At 39.2% G+C, this 20343-nt stretch overlaps 1 protein-coding gene and 1 long non-coding RNA gene across 7 annotated transcripts in view; one reads left to right on the forward strand and one right to left on the reverse strand.

Annotated features, from left to right (window-relative positions):
• The first annotated feature begins 2148 nt into the window (after window positions 1-2148).
• INTS2 (integrator complex subunit 2) overlaps window positions 2149-20343 on the forward strand; it is a 55484-nt gene continuing 37289 nt past the window's right edge. Inside the window, exons 1-9 of one of the 6 annotated variants that reach the window (XM_082439932.1) lie at window positions 2149-5145; window positions 6417-6723; window positions 7564-7702; window positions 10523-10625; window positions 11471-11584; window positions 13234-13364; window positions 13610-13783; window positions 16586-16812; window positions 18505-18630. In XM_082439932.1, coding sequence (XP_082296058.1) covers window positions 5127-5145; window positions 6417-6723; window positions 7564-7702; window positions 10523-10625; window positions 11471-11584; window positions 13234-13364; window positions 13610-13783; window positions 16586-16812; window positions 18505-18630 — 1340 coding nt within the window. In that variant the 5' untranslated portion in view covers window positions 2149-5126. Of the gene's footprint in view, window positions 5146-6264; window positions 6724-7563; window positions 7703-10522; window positions 10626-11470; window positions 11585-13233; window positions 13365-13609; window positions 13784-16585; window positions 16813-18504; window positions 18631-20343 lie in introns of all 6 variants that reach the window. The other 5 variants (XM_082439931.1, XM_082439929.1, XM_082439927.1 and 2 more) reach the window with 5 other exon arrangements.
• On the reverse strand, window positions 7710-10515 carry LOC309649793. Its single transcript, XR_014257300.1, has 3 exons — window positions 10012-10515; window positions 9337-9739; window positions 7710-9015 (listed from the first exon to the last, which is right to left on the reverse strand). It is a non-coding gene; the product is annotated as an uncharacterized lncRNA (long non-coding RNA).

The raw sequence follows: 20343 nt of genomic DNA on the forward strand, positions 1-20343 counted from the left end.
AGGCACTGTAATATTTTTCATATAGACTTCTTGTAACATACCAGAAATTACAGAACTTAGCTTTAGTGTGAGTTTTGCAAATAATTTAAATGAAGTTATAAAATTTTAATTACTTGGAACTTTTTTCACATTAGTAGAAATAGTTTAGCATCACTGGATTAGGATTCTTGTACTCCTAGTTTTGCCACCTTCTTGCTTGTGACTTCAGACAAATCATTGAACCACTCGAAGTCTCAATTTGCTCATTTGTACATGAACTCAACCGTAACCATATCTTTCTAACCAGCTTCGTGAACCTCCAAGGAAACTGCAAAAAACACTTTGAAATTTTTAAAATACAAATGTGAGGGATGATTAATATAATACCTATGTTCTCTAGAAGAGTCAAATCCAGAATGAACTAAGGCTGGAAAGAGAAAAAAGATGCTTAATGGCAACAGCAAATATGTTTCTAGCAAGAGCAAGGATGGAAAAGATACAGAGTAAAGTATTTAGTACTCAAGCTTTATCTCCCTTCTGTCCCAAACTACCCCCACTAAAAAGATATCAGCTTGAAGGGTCTTCAGGCTCTAAAACGTAAAATAACATGATGGAGTTAAAATCTGAGACAGTTAACTGATTTAAAGGAGTCTCAAGTCTCCACACCCAAACGAATTACATCCTGAGTGCTGAAAAAACTTGCAGATATGAATTCAGAAACACTGTAAAAATGAAGGGTTCTGGAAGAGTGGAAATGTACAACTTGCCCAGTTTTTAAAGTTTAAAAAACTTGTGTCCTAGAAACTACTAACAAATTTACTTGACTCTAGGAACAAGATCATCAGAAGCCAGGATAAAGCACTATTCGTTCAATAAACGAATTGATTATCTACCCTAGTAATGAGATACAAACCTTTGACCTTAAGCCCTCAGTCTACTGAGAAACATATTTGTATAAACAGTTTGATAAGCCCTCTAAAGTGGTATGAATGACAATACAGTGCATATACAAGAGGGAATAGCTGAAATCAAGCTCATATTTTATTTTCACAGCATTGATAAACTGATCATGGAAATCCACATTCAGCAGGTTATTTAATAAGGTTTCATAATTCATGCTTGAATTAATTTAAAAAACCAATAGTAAGTGCCATACTGTGTGCCAAGGGCAAAGAAATAAATATGAATCCTGCCCTCAAAGTACTTACTTTCTGGTGAGAGGGACAGACTAAAAATTCTAACAATTACAGGGTAATATATGAAGTACTACGATGGAAAGAAGCAAAGGGTGGCTTGGGAGCACTGAAGAAGGGTACTTAAGTCTAATGAAGAGATAGGTGATTTGTCAGGAAAGGATTTCTTACAAGGGAACACTAGAGGTGACACTTGAAGGATACTTGGGGGTTACTACATACAGAGAATAAAAGGCATTCCACACAGAAGAAACACTAGGGGAGAAGACCCATGAATAACATGAAGGATTTGGGAAACAAGCAGTTCAAACTGACTAAAATGGAGGCACCACGGTGGGACATGGCAGAAGTCTAGGCTAGAGAGGAGTCAGACCACAAAAAAACTGTCTTTTGAGTGCCACCTTAAAGAAAGTGAACTTTATCCCTAAGCAGGGAAATGTTTTAGTAGTTGGGATGATTCATAATTGGTTGAACAATTATACCCAAAAAGGCTTGATTGATGGAGCTATGTCAACTTGGAGGGATGTCTCTAATGTTATGCTACAGAACCTTGGCTGGACCCAATTGTACTCAACAATTTACCTATAAAATTAATGTAGATATGATATGTTTAGCCAAAGCAGATAGCCAGTATAAAAGAAGAGCCCGGGCTTCCCTGGTGGCGCAGTGGTTGAGAATCTGCCTGCCAATGCAGGGGACACGGGTTCGAGCCCTGGTCTGGGAAGATCCCACATGCCGCGGAGCAACTGGGCCCGTGAGCCACAATTACTGAGCCTGCGCGTCTGGAGCCTGTGCTCCACAACAAGAGAGGCCACGATAGTGAGAGGCCCGCGCACCGCGATGAAGAGTGGCCCCCACTTACCGCAACTAGAGAAAGCCCTAGCACAGAAACGAAGACCCAACATAACAATCAATCCATCAATCAATAAATCTTTAAAAAAAAAAAAAAAAAAAGAAGAGCCCAAAAGGTCTTGACAGGCAGAAACAATTGAAGAAATCTTGTAAAATAGACACACTGTTGAGGATAATTATAAAGAGTTCCATGTTGAGAAAACTGGAGCTAGATATCTCCTGAGATCCCTTTACTTTTGAAATTCCGTGATTCTATTTCCAAAGAACATTGGTGCTCCTTTAAATACCTAAGTCTTCTAATTTGTTGAAGCCCATTTACTGGGCAATAATTTACATAAAAGCACCTAGTATACCTGAAACACAGTAGATACTGTTTTTTTCTTTTTTTGTTTCTCTTTTTTTTTCTTCCCCTAGTCTGATTGACAAATAGTTAAAGTAGGAAAGAATAAATCAAAGTAAGCTAGTCAGAGGTGAATGTTCACTTCATCCAGGACTTAAAGTATAGGAACTATACAACATGTTTCATCAAATCTAAGACACCAGTAATTGCAAAACATTTTATGTACCACTAAGAAAAAAAAATGCTGTCAAGTACAACTTAACAACTATTAATTGTAAGATGTCCCAGTTTCAGAGATGTTAAAATGTGAATAAAAGTCATCATAGAACTGATGAAACATATCTTTTCATGAGGAGAAATGGTAATGAGCCTCAGTACCGCATTGGTCTTAAAAAGGGATTATTTCCTCAAACAGTTAATAACAAAAAGGTATGCCATAATTATATAAGATACTCTTTTGATAATCCTTTGGTAAGATACTCCTTTGATAATCAAAGGTTAATTTCTAGCATTATTTACCATTCTAGAAGTTACCGAATCTGCCTAAGTAAACATCTGATCTGCCAAGTCTAAAAATTGGTTTTAGTATAGTTAGGGAGTAGGCCTCAGAAGAAGCCGATCTAAAACTCAAAAGCTCATGAATAAATCTTTTTTCACTAGGATTTCTGAGTTCTATAGAATGATTACCAAAATGATTTCACTGGCAAACATTACAATGTAGATTTGAAAGACTTTTGTTGACTAAGTGGATATGAGGGGGAGAGGTTGGAGTCTAGGATGATTTCCAGGTTTCTAGCTTGAGCAACTCTGGGTGTTAGAAATATTCACTGAGATAAAAATTGGAAGAGAAAGGTACTTGGAGGAAGATAAGTATCAATACTCATCACCATTACACTCTAGATATCTCATTCAGGTAGGATGTGATTTGCTATTCTCTACAGATCAAGATGGATGTACATGTTGTATCTCCATTAGTGATTACAGGATCATAAACAGAATTGGAAGAGATCTTAAAAATCATTTAGTTCATATCCACCTCCTCCTCTCATTCATCCTCCAAACCAGTGTTTGAATTCCCTTCACTCTTGTGAAATGATCATCCAGGGAGAATGAAATTGCTTAACCTCTCACTCTCGATTCCCAGAACTGTAAAATGGAAATAATATTACCTACCTCAGAGAATTAAATCAGATAACAGATACAAAGCACTAGTGCCTAGCAAGTGTTCAGTAAGTAGGTCCTTAATAGATTATCAGTTTAAAAAGTGACAATGTTGTACAGTTTGTAACCCATTGTGAAATTGTGAAATCAATTTTAGTGTGCAGTGATCAGCAATTTGAAGAAGTGAAATAGAATACATAACATGTAATGTGTGTATTATTTCATAAAACGTTTGTTTCCATGTAAATGTGGATATACATGTGTATCTGTGCTCTGGGTCACAATGTGAAATGTATTACTGTGGGCCAGGTGGAAAAATGTTTGAGAAACACTGCAACACACATTTGTTCTTTTCTTCCTTTGCTGATTTTTCGTGTTGAAAGCAGACCTTATTTTTAAAGAGATTATCCCTTTGTCAAAGCTTTAGAAACTATTAAGTATGAAGTACTGTATCTCTGTAAAATATTTTTGTTTCAGCTCCTCGCATAATATCTGCTGAATAGAACGTGTTAAATACACATCGGTTGAATCAGGAACCAGAAATAATATAAAAATATATAGAGACTAGAGGTTCTCAATCTACTGGGTGATCAAAACTCCTTTGAGAAGTTGTTGCAAGTTTTGGACCCTCTTTCCAGAAGAACTGTCAAACACCCACAATTTTACACGGATTCTAGAGAATTCCTTAAACTCCATCCATCGTCCTCTAAGGATCTATGATTCCTGAGAACCCGAAATTAAGATGTTTAATTCATGACTGTGTGTTGAGGTCGAGAGCAGAAGAAGGCTCGGGATTAGATTACTTTTTAAATTCACCAACAAATCCTAGGATTATAAAACTGGTGCTGAAAGGGCACCACAGTTCTATAGGCAGAGATGGAAAGAAATGTGTACAGTCTGGTTCTATTAGTGTTCTGGTCAAAGAATAGTGGGGGCAACTTTAACATTTTTTAAAAAAATTATTTATTTTTGGCTGCCTTGGGTCTTCGTTGCTTCTCGCGGGCTTTCTCTAGTTGCAGCGTGCGGGGGCTATTCTTCGTTGCGGTGCGCCGGCTTCTCATTGCGGTGGCTTCTCATTGCGGTGGCTTCTCTTGTTGCGGAGCACGGGCTCTAGGCGCGGGGGTTTTAGTAGTTGTGGCTCTCGGGCTCTAGAGCGCAGGCTCAGTAGTTGTGGCGCACGGGGCTTAGTTGCTCCGCGGCATGTGGGATCTTCCCGGACCAGGGCTCGAACCCGTGTCCCCTGCATTGGCAGGCGGATTCTTAACCACTGCGCCACCAGGGAAGTCCCAACTTTAACATTTCTTTTACATACGTTGTCATTTGAATGCCACGGGAGTCCTGTGATGATGAAACTGCAGTTCGGAGGGACTTAATGATTTATCTAAAAGGATTCAGCTGGTATGCTCCGGAAAAGAGACTGCAAACTGCACGATCCTACAACTCCCAGGGGGAAGTTGGGTAGAGCACACAGAGGCGGCGGAAGGGGTGGAGCCGCCCATGCGCGCCGTTGCATCATCGCCGACGTCTACAGGTTTCCTTTCGCAGCCACCCTTCTTTTCAGTCCAGTACGGTGGCCGACGGGAGCCAGACGCTGGGGATGAATGAAGGTGCTGTGTGCAGGTTGAAACAGTCTCCTCCGCTTTCCCCTCCCTTCAGTCCGGGCTGTGCCTTTGTGCGGTGTCCTCATCCAGCCCCCATCGCACCGCTGGCCCGATTGGTCCCGGCGACTGGGTTTTTGCTGCCCAGGTCGACTCAGGGCACAGCCAGGGCTGGGGAATCCGTATTATCGCCTAGGCCCAACTTCGGACCGCGCTCTAGATTTCTACCGCGTCCCGCCTCTAGTCCCGCCTCTAGTCCCGCCTCTAGGGCGCCGAATCCCCGTGGGGTCCCGGGAGGTTGGAGGGTAGACCTTAAGGTATGAAGCTTTCACTTCTCAGGCCTCAGAGCGTTTCGGGGTCCATGTCCGCAACCTGCCCGACTTTTCTCAGCCGGAGGGATTGGTTGGTTCTCGTTACGCCCGGGGCCAGACCTATGAGCACACAGGTCTTGGCGCCTCGGCTCTATCAGCCCGCCCCTCTTAAAAGGCCAGCTCCTTTTGCTTAAAAGCAAAACGTTTCTGCCCAGCCCTCTGTTACCCACGTTTCTGCTAGTCTGTGGGTCTCAAAGGGGATGGCTTTGGCGACCTGCTACTTGCTTTTTCTGTTTCTGATTGCTCTTGAAGACAGAGAAGTGCCCAAGTGGGACTCAGCTTTCTCCCACAGCTAATTGCACCTCCACAGCTGTTTTTTTTGTTTGTTACTAGCAACACAGGGGATATAGGATAGTGTTAACGTCTCCAGGGCGTTGCATCTGTCGTAGCTTCTGACTAGTGAGGCGATTTACCAGTGCTTCCACCGACTCGTGGAGGGTGGGAAAGAGAAGCCTAATGGTTCTTCACATATGTTGGGTAGGCGTGTGAAAATAAAGAGGTACAAAAGAGGAGCGTCCTTAACTATGCTGTTCTTTTACTTGCATTGTAGCACTCATAGGACTGGTACAGTGGAGAAAGTATTGGACTGGGATTTAGTAGATGAGGGTTCAGCCTTGGATTTTGCCACTGACTAGTAATACTCCTCTGGGCCTGTTACTTAATCTCTCTGGGTTTCATATTCCTTCTTTGCAAAGTGGGAGTCTTAGAACAGAAGGTCCCTAAGTCTGAAAGAGACATTAATATACTCTGTTTTCTTTCTCATTTTCCAGGTGGCAGTAGAAACATAGGGAGCCTTTAATTGTGCCAGGAATATTGCCAACATCGGGGCCTGTTAAAGAGAAACCACATTTTTCAGAGGTTTTAAAAAGAGGGGCACTCATACATGTGGAGTTATACCCCTACTTTTTTTTTTAACCGCTAGGATCAACAGTGATAATGACCGAGTGTACAAGCCTTCAGTTTGTCAGTCCTTTTGCTTTTGAGGCAATGCAGAAGGTGGATGTTGTTCGTTTGGCATCTTTAAGTGATCCAGAATTAAGACTTCTCCTGCCCTGCTTGGTGCGGATGGCACTTTGTGCTCCTGCTGACCAGAGCCAAAGCTGGGCTCAGGATAAAAAACTCATCCTTCGTCTTCTCTCTGGAGTGGAAGCTGTCAATTCCATTGTTGCTTTGTTGTCTGTGGACTTTCATGCTTTAGAACAGGATGCCAGCAAAGAACAGCAGCTTAGGTAATGTAATACTGTATAATATGTGGATTGATTGGTATTGACTTGGATTTGCTTAAAAAGAGGGAATCAAAATTTTTTTGGAGATTTTAGGGCTTCTTATTGCAGTGCACTCTTCCAAAAAAGAGAAGATTGGGAATCTGAACTTTGGAGAGCATTTTTTAAAGTTATTCTTTATTTATAATTAAAATTCTAGGGTCTTTTGAATTCCATATTGTAAAATGTTGTGCTGAGAACTTTGGCTATACACACTGTTGTACTCAGGCTAAACTGATTAGGCCAATTACTCTCAGTGGGAAGGGGGTAGGGTAAGTTCTAGATTAGAAGGATTTATTGGAATCTCCTGAGAGGCTTTTACTTTTTTTTTTTTTTTGGCTCTGCCACAGAGCATGCAGGATCTTAGTTCCCTGACCAGGGATCTTAGTTCCCCAACCAGGGTTCCTAGTTCCCCAACCAGGGCTGGAACCCCCGCCCCCTGCAGTGGAAGTGTGGAGTCTTAACCACTGGACCTCCAGGGAAGTCCTGTAGGAGGCTTGTTAAGCTTGTACTGAGTCCCCCAAATTCTGGACATTTGTTTTGTCCTTCCTCCCCCATTGTGGATCAAGTAGTGAGCCACTGTTGTTAATGGAAGTGAGTGTTAACTGTCAGTTGTAATGGAGTCTTTACACAGGTTGTGAATCTCTGAAATAGACAAACTAAATATTTCAGAAGTAACACATTCATGAAATATATGAAAAGAATTCATACATTCTTTTGTAGATTATTTCTATAAAAGATCATTTTTATGCTTTTATTTCTGTGCCAGTGTTCTCATAATTGTTTTACGCGTTTGTACTTTATTAGGCATAAACTTGGAGGAGGCAGTGGAGAGAGCATCCTGGTATCACAGCTGCAGCATGGACTGACTTTAGAGTTTGAACACAGTGATTCACCTCGTCGATTGCGTCTTGTGCTTAGTGAACTTTTGGCAATTATGAACAAGGTGCGTCTATTTTAATCACAGCTCAAAATATGCATGACTTGATGTCTACACATAGAAGGTAGAAACAGGCAAGAAGGTAGGCAGGTTGCATCCTCTCGTACACATATTTCTATTTGTTATGTAAGTGTCTTCCTTTCAAAGGCTTGAAAGGATATTAAATGCCTGCTTTTAAAGGCTGTTTCTAATTACTATTTTCTCTAATTTATGCCTATTCTGCATTCTCTATCATAAGGTTTTTTTCTGTATGGAGTCCATTCAACAGCTTCTTGATATTTAGAAAGATATATAGCTCAAGACTTGTATAAATGACAAAATTTGAAAATATCTCTATAGGATATAATTTCTCCCATAAAATGTTGTGAAATATGTACGTGATTCCTAAAAAATGTGTGAGATTCCTTTAGATACTAATTGAATTATGTACCTCATATGTAACGGTGACTGGGGAGTATCAAAGCTGAATTGAACGTGGGATATTTGGCTAGCTTCACTCACTAGATGACTGAATTGTTCCTGTATACTGAAGAAGGCTATTCAACCTCTCATCTCAGCAAAATGATAGGTTACTTTCTTTCTTTTACTTTTTAATTTTTAAGAATTTTTTATTTTATTTTTATTTATTTATTTTTGGTTGCATTGGGTCTTCGTTGCTGCACGGGCTTTCTCTAGTTGCGGCGAGCGGGGGCTACTCTTCGCTGCGGTGTGTGGGCTTCTCATTGCGGTGTTTTCTCTTGCTGCAGAGCACGGGCTCTAGGCACGTGGGCTCAGTAGTTGTGGCTCGGGGCTCTAGAGCGCAGGCTCAGTAGTTGTGGCGCACGGGCTTAGTTGCTCTGCGGCATGTGGGATCTTCCCGGAGCAGGGCTCGAACCCGTGTCCCCTGCATTGGCAGGCAGATTCTTAGCCACTGCGCCACCAGGGAAGTCCCTATTTATTTATTTTTATTGAAGATTTGCAATGTTATATTAGTTTCGGGTGTACATAGGTTACTTTAGGTCATGGACTTTTGGGTGATAATGGTTAATTGAAACTCTGAATTTTAAATTTGTGAATGTTAGGAGTTACCATACAGAGAACTAAATTGGATCTTCATATTAAGATGTCTTATATAAGATTGGGCCCAGAGTTTGAGAAGCAAATGTTTTTTACTTTGAGAATCTCAAGGTTAGTTAATTTATAATAAATAAAGTTTAGTTTTATCAATTGTGGACCAAAAAAACCTAAATTCTGTTTCCAAAGAAAATACTGATGGGGGGGCGGATTTAGTTAGTTCTAGATAGTTTTTAAGATGTGTTACAAATCTTAATTTTTTTTTTCTATTACAAAGTTATTTACTTCAGCTTTTTTCTTTTTTTTTTTTTTTAAAGATTTATTTATTTAATTGATTGATTGGTTGCTATGTTGGGTCTTCGTTTCTGTGCTAGGGCTTTCTCTAGTTGCGGCAAGCGGGGGCCACTCTTCATCGCGGTGCGCGGGCCTCTCAGTGTCGTGGCCTCTTCTGCTGCAGAGCACAGGCTCCAGACGCGCAGGCTCAGCAGTTGTGGTCCACGGGCCCGGTTGCTCCGCGGCATGTGGGATCTTCCCCGACCAGGGCTCGAACCCGTGTCCCCTGCATCCGCAGGCAGACTCTCAACCACTGCGCCACCAGGGAAGCCCCCAGCTCTTTTCTACTATACTGATAATCTTTAATTTTTTCTTTTTCTTTTTCTTTTATTTTTGATTTTCCTTATTTTTTTGGCCACACCATGTGGCTTGCAGGCTCTTAGTTCTGACCAGGGATCGAACCTGGGCCATCAGCAGTGAAAGCACAGAGTCCTTACCACTGAACCGCCGGGGAATTCTTGACAGTCTTTAATTTTAACTAATATTTTCCTACATCTTTTTCTTAATACTGTACTTGATGCCTCTAATGAAATAAGTGACCTGCCTCCTCTGAGAGGTTTCCAGTTTTTCAGTTCAGCACCCTTCAGTATGTGGGAAATGTAGCAATGAAACTTCTGTAGGAAATTTTCAGAAAAGCTGGTTGGTACTTTTGATGACCTAATTTTTTTTTTTTTTTAAATTTAATTTATTATTTATTTTATTTTATTTTATGGCTGTGTTGGGTCTTCGTTTCTGTGCAAGGGCTTTCTCTAGTTGCGGCAAGCGGGGGCCACTCCTCATCGCGGTGCGCGGGCCTCTCACTATCGCGGCCTCTCCCGTTGCGGAGCACAGGCATGTGGGATCTTCCCAGATCAGGGCTCAAACCCGTGTCCCCTGCACTAGCAGGCAGATTCTCAACCACTGCGCCACCAGGGAAGCCCCCTGATGACCTAAATTTTTATTCTTTGTTTTTCCCACACTTCATTTAGAACATGAATTTATAGCTAATTTTCAGAAAAGTTAATTGGTACTTTTGTTGACCTAAATTTTTATTCTTTGTTTTTCCCATACTTCATTTAGAACATGAATTTATAGCTGTTATACTGCTTTAAGTTTACAGTTTTTTAGCTTTTTTTTGAACCACAACTTATGTAGGTAGCATTCTTAGTTCATTTCTTTGGCTTGTCTTATCTTTAATTCCAGATGTCTCCAAATATTTGTATAGATATAAATTATCAAGACTCATATTGCATGTCTGGAATAATAATGTGACTTGACTAATTGTGGTTAAATTGGTACAAATGCATCCAGTACTGCATATTCTACTGTAGTATATTAATGACTTATTAAGAGACATGGTCTGTAAGCTCAAGAAATAATTACAAAAATAGTAAGGGATCTAATTCATTACCTGAAATTAAGAGAGTTCATCATTTCTTTTTTCTTTCTTTTTTTTTAAAGGTATCTGAGTCCAGTGGAGAATTTTTTTTCAAGTCATCTGAGCTATTTGAGAGTCCAGTCTATTTGGAGGAAGCTGCAGATGTACTTTGTATTTTACAAGCAGGTACTATAATGAGTGCTAAAATAAATTTCAGATATAGTTTCTTGTTAAATGATACTGTGTAACTTCTTAACCTGGAGTGTTGTGCTATTTTAAGGTTCACCTAATTAAGAATGTGCCTTAAAAGTTTAGGTCAAAAATGACTAATAGTAGGACAATGATTAAGTAAATTATATTATTTCCATAGTATAGCATACTGTACAGCCATTAAAATGGTGTATTTGAAGAAATTTAATCATTTTGGAAAATGTTCACAATATGTTAAATGAAAAAAGCAAGTGGCAAAATGGTAAGTAGAATATAATCCCAGTTTTGTTAAAAGTAATACCCATAGGGGTATTAAAATAAAATCTTTCAGATTATTAACTTTGAGTGATGGGATTAGAGCTGATTTTATTTTTATTCTTTGCACGTTTTGTATTTTCTGGACTCTTTATAATAGGTATGCATGATCAGAATTAAAAGATAGAGGACATAAAAACGCAGAGAAAATTGTCATGAAAGTAACTCTTTTGACCGACACTGTCCGCCACAGTGATGACAGCGTTCCGTGTCGTGCTGTCTAGTACAGTAGCCACCAGCCACGTGTGGCTATGGAGTACTTGAAATGTGGCTAGTGTGACTGAGGAATGAAACTATTTTTAATTTAATTTAATTTAATTTTAATTTTAATAGTCACATGTGGCTCGTGGCTATCCTACTGGACAATTCAGCTCTAGACTATGAAAAGAAAGTACTTTAATTTAAATTACTTTTAAATGACATTGGTGAAATGTCAAAAGATGTTTAATGTATAATATAATGAAATATCACTCCTTAGTAGTAACCCTGATTTTGTTTTCTTATAGAGCTCCCATCCCTGCTTCCTATAGTTGATGTAGCTGAAGCCTTGCTCCATGTTAGAAATGGTGCCTGGTTCTTGTGTCTGTTGGTGGCCAATGTTCCTGATAGTTTTAATGAAGGTAAATGTAATTTTAAAATGGGATATTGAAGAGATTTGCTTGGGCATGTACAGGACCTATGTTTTTTTAAAAAATAAATTTATTTATTTATTTATTTTTGGCTGCGTTGGGTCTTCTTTGCTGTGTGCAGGCTTTCTCTAGCTGCTGCAGGTGGGGGCTACTCTTCGTTGTGGTGCGTGGACTTCTCATTGCGGTGGCTTCTTTTGTTGTGGAGCACGGGCTCTAGGCTTGCGGCCTTCAGTAGTTGTGGCTCGCAGGCTCAGTAGCTGTGGCCCGTGGGCTCTAGAGCACAGGCTCAGTAGTTGTGGCACACGGGCTTAGTCGCTTCTCAGCATGTGGGATCTTACCGGACCAGGGCTCGAACCCGTGTCCCCTGCATTGGCAGGCGAATTCTTAACCACTGCGCCACCAGGGAAGTCCCTAGGACCTATTTTTTGAGCTAAGAAGAAACACTTACAGGGTTTTATTTGAGATTTTATTTTTTGAAAATTTATTAGTGCATATTTATTGTAGAAATGCTGAGTTTAGAGAATTCAAAATTGTTTTGAGGTTACAGATTTAAGTACAATGAGTATGCAGCAAAAATTTTTTTTTTTTTTGGCCATTCGTCACCAGTGCTATAATAGGGAAGTAAAAAATACTAAAGAAATAGAATATATAATCCCTGTGTTCAGTGAACAAAGGGGAGAGAACATATATCTGTGAAATAGCCAAAGAGCAATACGAGATATATGTAATCAGAAATACCAGCAATCAGACCTTTGGTTTTTAGCCTTAACGCTGTCAGCTTGCAGAAAAGTATAGGGTAGAAATTGAGAAAAATCAACTGAAATTTTCACCACTATTTCAAACTGCTAGGGACTGAAGATCGTTGTTTGGGTCTGAGTGATATAAAAATTACATTTATTGAGCAAGGTAATTCGTGAATTGAGAGTCAAGCAGAAAAAGGTGCTGGATCTGGGGGGCATAATTTCTAACCTTGTCACTCACTCTTTGTGTGATCTCCATCAAGATACTTAACTTCTCATTTGAAAAATGGAGGTATTGATAATATTTCCCTTTTGTTTCTAAGAGATTTACTGAATATTACATGATAGGTTTAGGTTGACCTTTCAGCTCTTTAAAGATGTCATTCTGTTGTCTATGGTAATTTTTATCTTTATTCCTCTATACATGTTCCTTTTTTTCCTCTGGCTACTTTTATTTGTTTATTTTTTTTTAATCCCTTCTGGCTACTTTTAAGATTTTCTCTTTATCACTGGTTTTCAGGGATTTGATTATGATGTGTCTTGGTATGATTTTCTTAGTGTTTATCCTGCTTGGGGTTTATTGAACTTCTGGGTTTATAGTTTTCATCAAGTTTGAAAAAATTTCTTCAAATATATATATTTGTCTTTCATTCTCTTTTTCTGAGACATTACAAGTATGTTTGACTATTTGATGTTCCACAGGTCACAGTTCATTTTTTTGAGTTTCTTTTCACTCTTGGCTTTATTTTGATCAGTTTCTATTGCTATGTTTTCAAGTTTCCTGATCCTTTTCTTCTGTAGTGTCTAATCTGCATAAATGAGCGATTCTCAAGGCTGAAAAAATTGTTTCTGATATCCTACTTACAAAGCTTAAAGTAATAGAGCCTATTAAATGTTCAGTTTGTAGGGGCCTGATCAAAAATGGAGAACGACAAGATGAAGAGAGTCTTGGAGGAAGGCGGAGGACGGATGCCTTACGCTTCTTATGTAAAATGAATCCTTCTCAGGCCCTGAAGGTCCGAGGCATGGTGGTAAGAGATCTTATTATTTTTCTGAGACAAGAGCCTTTATATTAGGACCAGGAACTCTTCTCAAGGTGGTTTTAGAATATTATAGAGATTTGGAATTATAGTTATAGACTGGATGTATTACCTTCCTCTCTGGGTTTTTATGTTTTGTGTTATATCCTCCCCTAAACTTTAGATGCTTTAGATTCTCTCATCCTGGCCCTTTTCCTTATGATATTGAATTCAGTTTGTTTTCTTTGCTCTGTTAGGTGGAAGAATGCCACTTGCCAGGTCTTGGAGTGGCTTTGACCTTGGATCATACTAAAAATGAAGCTAGTGAAGACGGAGTGAGTGACTTGGTTTGTTTTGTTAGTGGTTTGCTTCTTGGAACAAATGCGAAAGTCCGGACTTGGTTTGGAACTTTTATCCGAAATGGACAGCAGGTGAGGGAGAAATATGTGTATAGACCAAGGATCAGGCTATTTTAGTAGTTAGTAAGAGAGGAAGAAACACTTTTAGAATGATGTCATTAAGCCTGTGGTTCTCAAACTTCTTAGTCTCAGGGCCTCCTAACATTTAAAATAAATCATTGAGGACTCCAAAGAGCTTTTGTATAGGCTTTTTTTTTTTTTTTTTTTTAATTTATTTATTTTTGGCTGCGTTGGGTCTTTGTTGCTGCGTGCGGGCTTTCTCTAGTTGCGGCGAGTGGGGGCTACTCTTTGCTGCAGTGTGTGGGCTTCTTATTGCTTTGGCTTCTCTTGCTGCAGAGCACGGGCTCTAGGTGCATGGGCTTCAGTAGTTGTGGCATGTGGGCTCAGTAGTTGTGGCTTGCGGGCTCTAGATCGCAGGCTCAGTAGTTGTGGCGCAGAGGCTTAGTTGTTCCACAGCATGTGGGATCTTCCTGGACCAGGACTCGAACCCGTGTCACCTGCATTGGCAGGAGGATACTTAACCACTGTGCCACCAGGGAAGTCCCTGTATAGGCTTTTATCTATTGATATTTACCATGCTAGAAATGAAAACTGCAGTGTTTGAAATATTTATTTATAATTCATTTAAAAATAACAATAATAATCTCATTAAATGTGACTATAACATATTTTTTTAATGAAAAATAACCATATTTTCCAAAACAAAAATTTACTGAAAAGAGTGGTATCATTGTGCATTTTTGCAAGTCTCTTTATGTCTGGCCTTTGGAAAAACTGCACTGTATACTTGTGGGAAAATGAGTAAAAAAGGTCTATAATGTTAAGGAAATATTTTTGACCTTCTGGACCCCCAAAAGAGTATTTTGGTAATCTCCAGGTTTCTGGGTCAGCTACGTGAGAACTGCTACATTAGGTCATCAATACAAGTTGTTATTGTAGTCTGTAATTTTAATGTGTGTGTGTATATTATTATTATTATTATATTATTGTGGTAAAATATACATAATGTAAAATTTACCATTTGAATCATTTTTAAGTGTACAGTTCAGTGACATTAAGTACATTTACAATGTTGTGCAACCATCATCACTATTCATTTTCAGAACTTTTTCATCATCCCAAACAGAAACTCTGTACCCATTAACCAGTAATTTCCCATTCCCCCTTCCTCCCAGCTCCTGGTAATCTCTTTTCTACTTTCTGTTTCTATGAATTTGCCCGTTCTAGGTACCTCGTATAAGTGGTATTTCTCTTTTTGAGTTTGGCTTATTTTCCGTAGCATAATGTTTATTTTATTTTATTTTTGGCTGTGTTGGGTCTTTGTTGCTGTGCGTGGGCTTCCTTTAGTTGCGGCGAGCGGGGGCTACTCTTCATTGTGGTGTGCGGGCTTCTCATTGCGATGGCTTCTCCTGTTGCAGAGCATGGGCTCTAGGCGCACGGGCTTCAGTAGTTACGGCGCGTGGGCTTAGTTGCTCCACGGCATGTGGGATCTTCCTGGACCAGGGCTCGAACCCGTGTCCCCTGCTTTGGCAGGCGGATTCTTAACCACTGCGCCTCCAGGGGAGTCCCTAGCATTATGTTTTTAAGGTCCATGCATGTTGTGGCATGTGTCAGAATTTCCTTCCTTTCTAAGGCTAATATTTTATTGTATGTATCTACTACATTTATCCGTCCATCTATTGATGAATATATATTATATTTTGCAACAGTTTTTAACTTGCAAAATACTGTACTTTTTCAAAAAGCATCTCATGGTAACTCTGTGAATAGAGTCCTGTCCCTACAAAGAAACTAATGCATAATGGTTTTTAACTTGTTGAGGTCAGTAAGCTTGACAGTAACATGTGTACTGCTTAGATCCTTCTTCAGTCTATTTTTTTTATGCCATGAATTCACCATACTTTTCTGTATCCAAGTTTTACTTTACTTCTAGCCCATTTGAAAACTAATTTTAAACTTTGCTTTCGAAAAGGAAGTGAATATTTCTAGTATTCCTTCTATATGTCAGGCACTGTGCTAAGCACTTGGTATGATCCTCTTGTTTGTAATTGTTCTTTGTGTGCAATAAACTTTTCTTATTTGAACCTTATATCATTAATAAAACAGGCTTACCCTATTTTACTTTGAAACACTCTAAAAATAATAACTAACTTTTGCCTAGTCCTTTACAGTTTAGAACTGCTTTCATATTTATTATCTTTGTTTGTTCATTCATCTATTTAACAAATCTTGAATGCTTGCTGTATGTCAGGCACAATATGTCAGGCCCTGCTGAGTAAGAGATGACTGGATGTTATCCCTGCCTGAAGAACTGGGGGGTGGTAGACTTGTAAACTCCTAATTACAGCACTCCTGGGAGTTAAATATTATTAATAAGATATTCATCTCCTTGTCATTTAACACAAGGGGTTCAGAGAGGTTAACTTATATGCCTAAAAGTACATAATCAATTAATAGCAGAGCTGTTGTTTCCACCCAAGCCCTTGTGTCTTCACAGTCTGGGCACTTTGTACATATGACTCCACTAGTCATTCTATATTTGAAAGCATCATTTACATGATATTTTACATCGCAAATTGTTATTAATTTAGTATTTTCTGTACAACCAGTCCAAATTAGGGTGAGTAGAGTATTTGTCAAATCCACTGAATTTGCTCGATGGATTAAAATGAGATTCTGCAGTTATGATAGCCTCAGCCTCCTCAAATGGATCAGTTTCAGGTGTTTAAGTGGAGAGCTTTGTTTGAACTTCCTTCTGACTTAGTAAGTGCTCCATGCTTTCTTCCTTTTGTGGCCCATATTTTTCCCTTACAGAGAAAAAGAGAGACCAGTAGTTCTGTCCTTTGGCAAATGAGAAGGCAGCTTCTTCTGGAGTTGATGGGCATTCTTCCCACAGTAAGAAGTACCCGCATTGTGGAAGAAGCTGATGTGGAGATGGAGCCCAATGTGTCTGTGTATTCGGGGCTGAAAGAAGAGCATGTTGTGAAAGCCAGTGCACTCTTACGTCTGTACTGTGCTTTGATGGGGATCGCTGGACTCAAGTATTCAATAATTTGATATTTTACCTTTTTGTCATTTTACTTTCTTGTTTCTAATCCCAAGAAAGTGAGCCACAGGCCTTTTATTCAGAGGATTTGGGTTTTCTATTGGGCTTAGGTAGTGAGCTCGTCTATATCAAGAACGAAGACCTAAGGCAAACATTCGTAGCTGGGATGTATCCATCTATTTTGGTCTGATTGTAAATCGAATTATGTAAATGTGGGAGGAACGAGAGCAGTTTAAGAAACCTGTGACTCTACCACAGCTTGACATGACTGTCATGAGTGATCTGTGAGTTATCCTTTGCCTAGCCCATGCAGCTAGTTGAAGTAAACGTGTTCTGTGTTTCCTTTTACAACTGAGATCATAGATTGTTTAAAGTTGATATGATGTGATTGTTAAGCATGAGCTTTCTTAGTCACTGGACTGCATCCTTTTGAATACTGTCCTCAACTGTTATACATATAGTCCTCACTTTGCACGTCTCTGTTAACATGAGCTTCAGTTACCACACTTCAGTTAAATAACACTGCTCCCTCAACAACTAATGTATCAGTTACCATGATACATTAACCAAATTATTGTATAAAGTACAAACTTTGCTGAGAGCTTTTTAAGCCACACATCACTGTGTAAATAAAAGAGGCACATCGTGAGCAGTGACCAATCACATCATTTCTTTTAAAATCTTTCAGTAACTAGTCAATGCACAACTATTACTCAGTTCATGAACAGACAGCAAAGTGAGTAGTAGTGTCATCTCCTTGTCTCTCAGTGAATAAACCCATGTGGTATTTTACAGAAGTGGATAATTGAAAGAGGGAATTGGCCAATAAAAATGAAAACGTAGCAGAGAAACAAAGTAGTTAACACTGGAAGTGACATTTGAGCCAAACGTAAATAGAAGAAATAGCTGACTGTGAGAATGTTGACAGTGCTGCCATTTGAGAGACCCTAGATACGTAGCCAGGTGAGCTTAGTGAAGGCGAACTTGAGGAAAGTCATTGTGACAAAAAGGATGAAGACCCAGAGGACTGATGCTGGCAAAAATATTCACATTAAAGGAACTCTCAGATATTTCATGACTGGAGGTACAAAGGATAAAATGTTGGAAGCTGATCCAAACTTCGAAGGGGGTATGATAGTTCATCAAGGCTTAGAGAAGATGCTCACTCCATATTATAAGTTATACAATGAGAAGGTGGCAAGGGCTGTTCAAACTACTCTTGATAAGTCTTTTACAAAGAAAACACTTTAATTCCCAATGTTTCTAATATATCCAATTATAGAATGCTATATAAATATTAGTTTTACTATTAAAAAAAATTTCCCTATGCATTGTAACCAACAGAGTTTTTAATGTCCTGACAAAAATTTTAAAAGTCGTGGAGCAGTTGTAATTTTCCCCATTGATTATTAAGATCTTGATGCAGTTTCAGCTTGCATCGTTATTTTTATGGTCCCACACTACTGTGCAAAGTGAGGACTACCTGTATTTGTGTCTGAGGAAAAACACTGGTTGTGAATTCAACAGTTTTGCTTTTGACATCTTAAGATATTAAAGATTTTATAAATAGTGAGGTACATTATAAAGCTCAAGATTTGTATCTGAAAGGTTAAACTGTTGAGAAGTCCCTTCTTCTTCCTTCTCTCAACTGAAAAAAGTAAAACCTAATAATGTATTCCTTTTTTAGACCAACTGAGGAAGAAGCTGAGCAATTACTGCAGTTGATGACAAGCCGTCCTCCTGCCACACCAGCTGGGGTTCGCTTTGTTTCACTTTCCTTTTGTATGCTACTGGCCTTTTCTACACTTGTCAGGTACCCAACTATATAATTGTACTATTTTCTCAAGGTCTGCTTTTGTTTATTTATTAAAACACATGTATAAAATTAATTAGGAGCTTACTACAAAATGGTCTAAGATAGGGACATTGGTATTATCATTTAATAAAAGGATATCAGTAGCATCTCCTGTATGCCAGTTATTTTATTTATCTTTATCAAAGTTTCATGTACACATTGTTTAAAGGAGTCAAAATAGTTCTTCAAGATTTGAGGCAAATAGTAGTCCTTATTCCCCCCCTCCCTGTTTCCCCTTCCCTAGAGGCAGCTTTCTTTCAGTTCTTTTAGCTGATTCTTTTGGTTTTTACTACCACATCTTTATTAACATGTTTGTATTCACTACATCCTGATTGTTCGCTTTAGGAGTATTTGTTGACTTCCCACTATGAGAATGAAGAATTAGTTCTCTCTTTTCTCTCTGTCAACATATCTACACATCCTTTCTATCTTCCCATTCTCCCAGTACAGTTATTATTATTTTGCTTTGACCAATACATAGTTGTTTATGTTACACTACTGGGAGCTCAACCAAGCAGTAGATGATTACTTTTCTTTTGCAAAACTTGTTTCTCCATTAATACTTATCTTGTGTTTTTGTTCTTTATTTTCCATTTGCTCTGTATTTTATGTGCTTACGTTAATGCAGTCTCAAACTCTCTGCCAATCTAAACCTCCTCTCACGATGTTCAGACTCATTAGATATTCTGCCAGTTTCATTTTCTTGAGGAAATCTCTCCTGGAACATTTTGACCTCCCATTTGAACTGGTTACCTCTGCACCTGGTACACAGCTCTCATCCGGGAATTGCTCTTCACTATTATTTTGGGGAGTTGCTTCAGCTCTCCTTTGTTGGGTCTTCTGTTTCCTGCATCTTATGTCTCCATCTTTTTACTTTTTTCTTTTATTTATTTATTTAGTTATTTATTTGGCTGTGCTGGGTCTTAGTTGAGGCACTCGGGATCTTCCTTGTAGCGTGCGGGATCTTTAGTTGCAGCACGTGGGATCTTTAGTTGTGGCATGTGAGATCTTTTAGTTGCGGCATGTGGGATCTTTTATTTGCAGCATGTGGGATCTAGTTCCCTGACCAGGGATCGAACCGGACCCCCTGCATTGGGAGCGTGGAGTCTTAACCACCGGATTACCAGGGAAGTCCCTCCATCTTTTTTCATTTGCTCCCTCATTTTGCTTCTTTAGCATGGGTATGTGAGAGGTAAATTATTTTAAGACTGGGTATTTCTGAATATGTCTTTATTCTGCTTTGACACCTGATTGATAGTTTGATGGGGTATAGAATTCTAAGTTGGAAATAATTCCCTTTGAGAATTTTGAAAGTCTTGCTCTATTGTCTTCTAACTTCCAGTGTTACTGTTGAGAAATCTGATGACATTCTGATTCCTGGTCCTTTTTGTGGCTTGTTCTTTTTAAATGTGGAGTCATGTAGGATTAGCCTTTTGTCCCTAGGGTTTTGAAATTTCTGGATGATGTGCTTTTGTATGGGTCTGTTTTGTCTTTCATCTTAGGTGTTTTTTTTTTTTTTTTGGCCACTTCACATGGCTTGTGGAATCTTAGTTCCCCGACCAGGGGTCGAACCCGGGGCCCTGGAAGTGAGAGCTCTGAGTCCTAACCACTGGACCTCCAGGGAATGCCCTCATCCTAGGTATTTAGTTAGCCCTTTTAACCTGGGAACTC

This window comes from Balaenoptera physalus, assembly GCF_965194825.1.
Source record: "Balaenoptera physalus genome assembly, chromosome: 20".
NCBI lineage: Eukaryota > Metazoa > Chordata > Mammalia > Artiodactyla > Balaenopteridae > Balaenoptera > Balaenoptera physalus.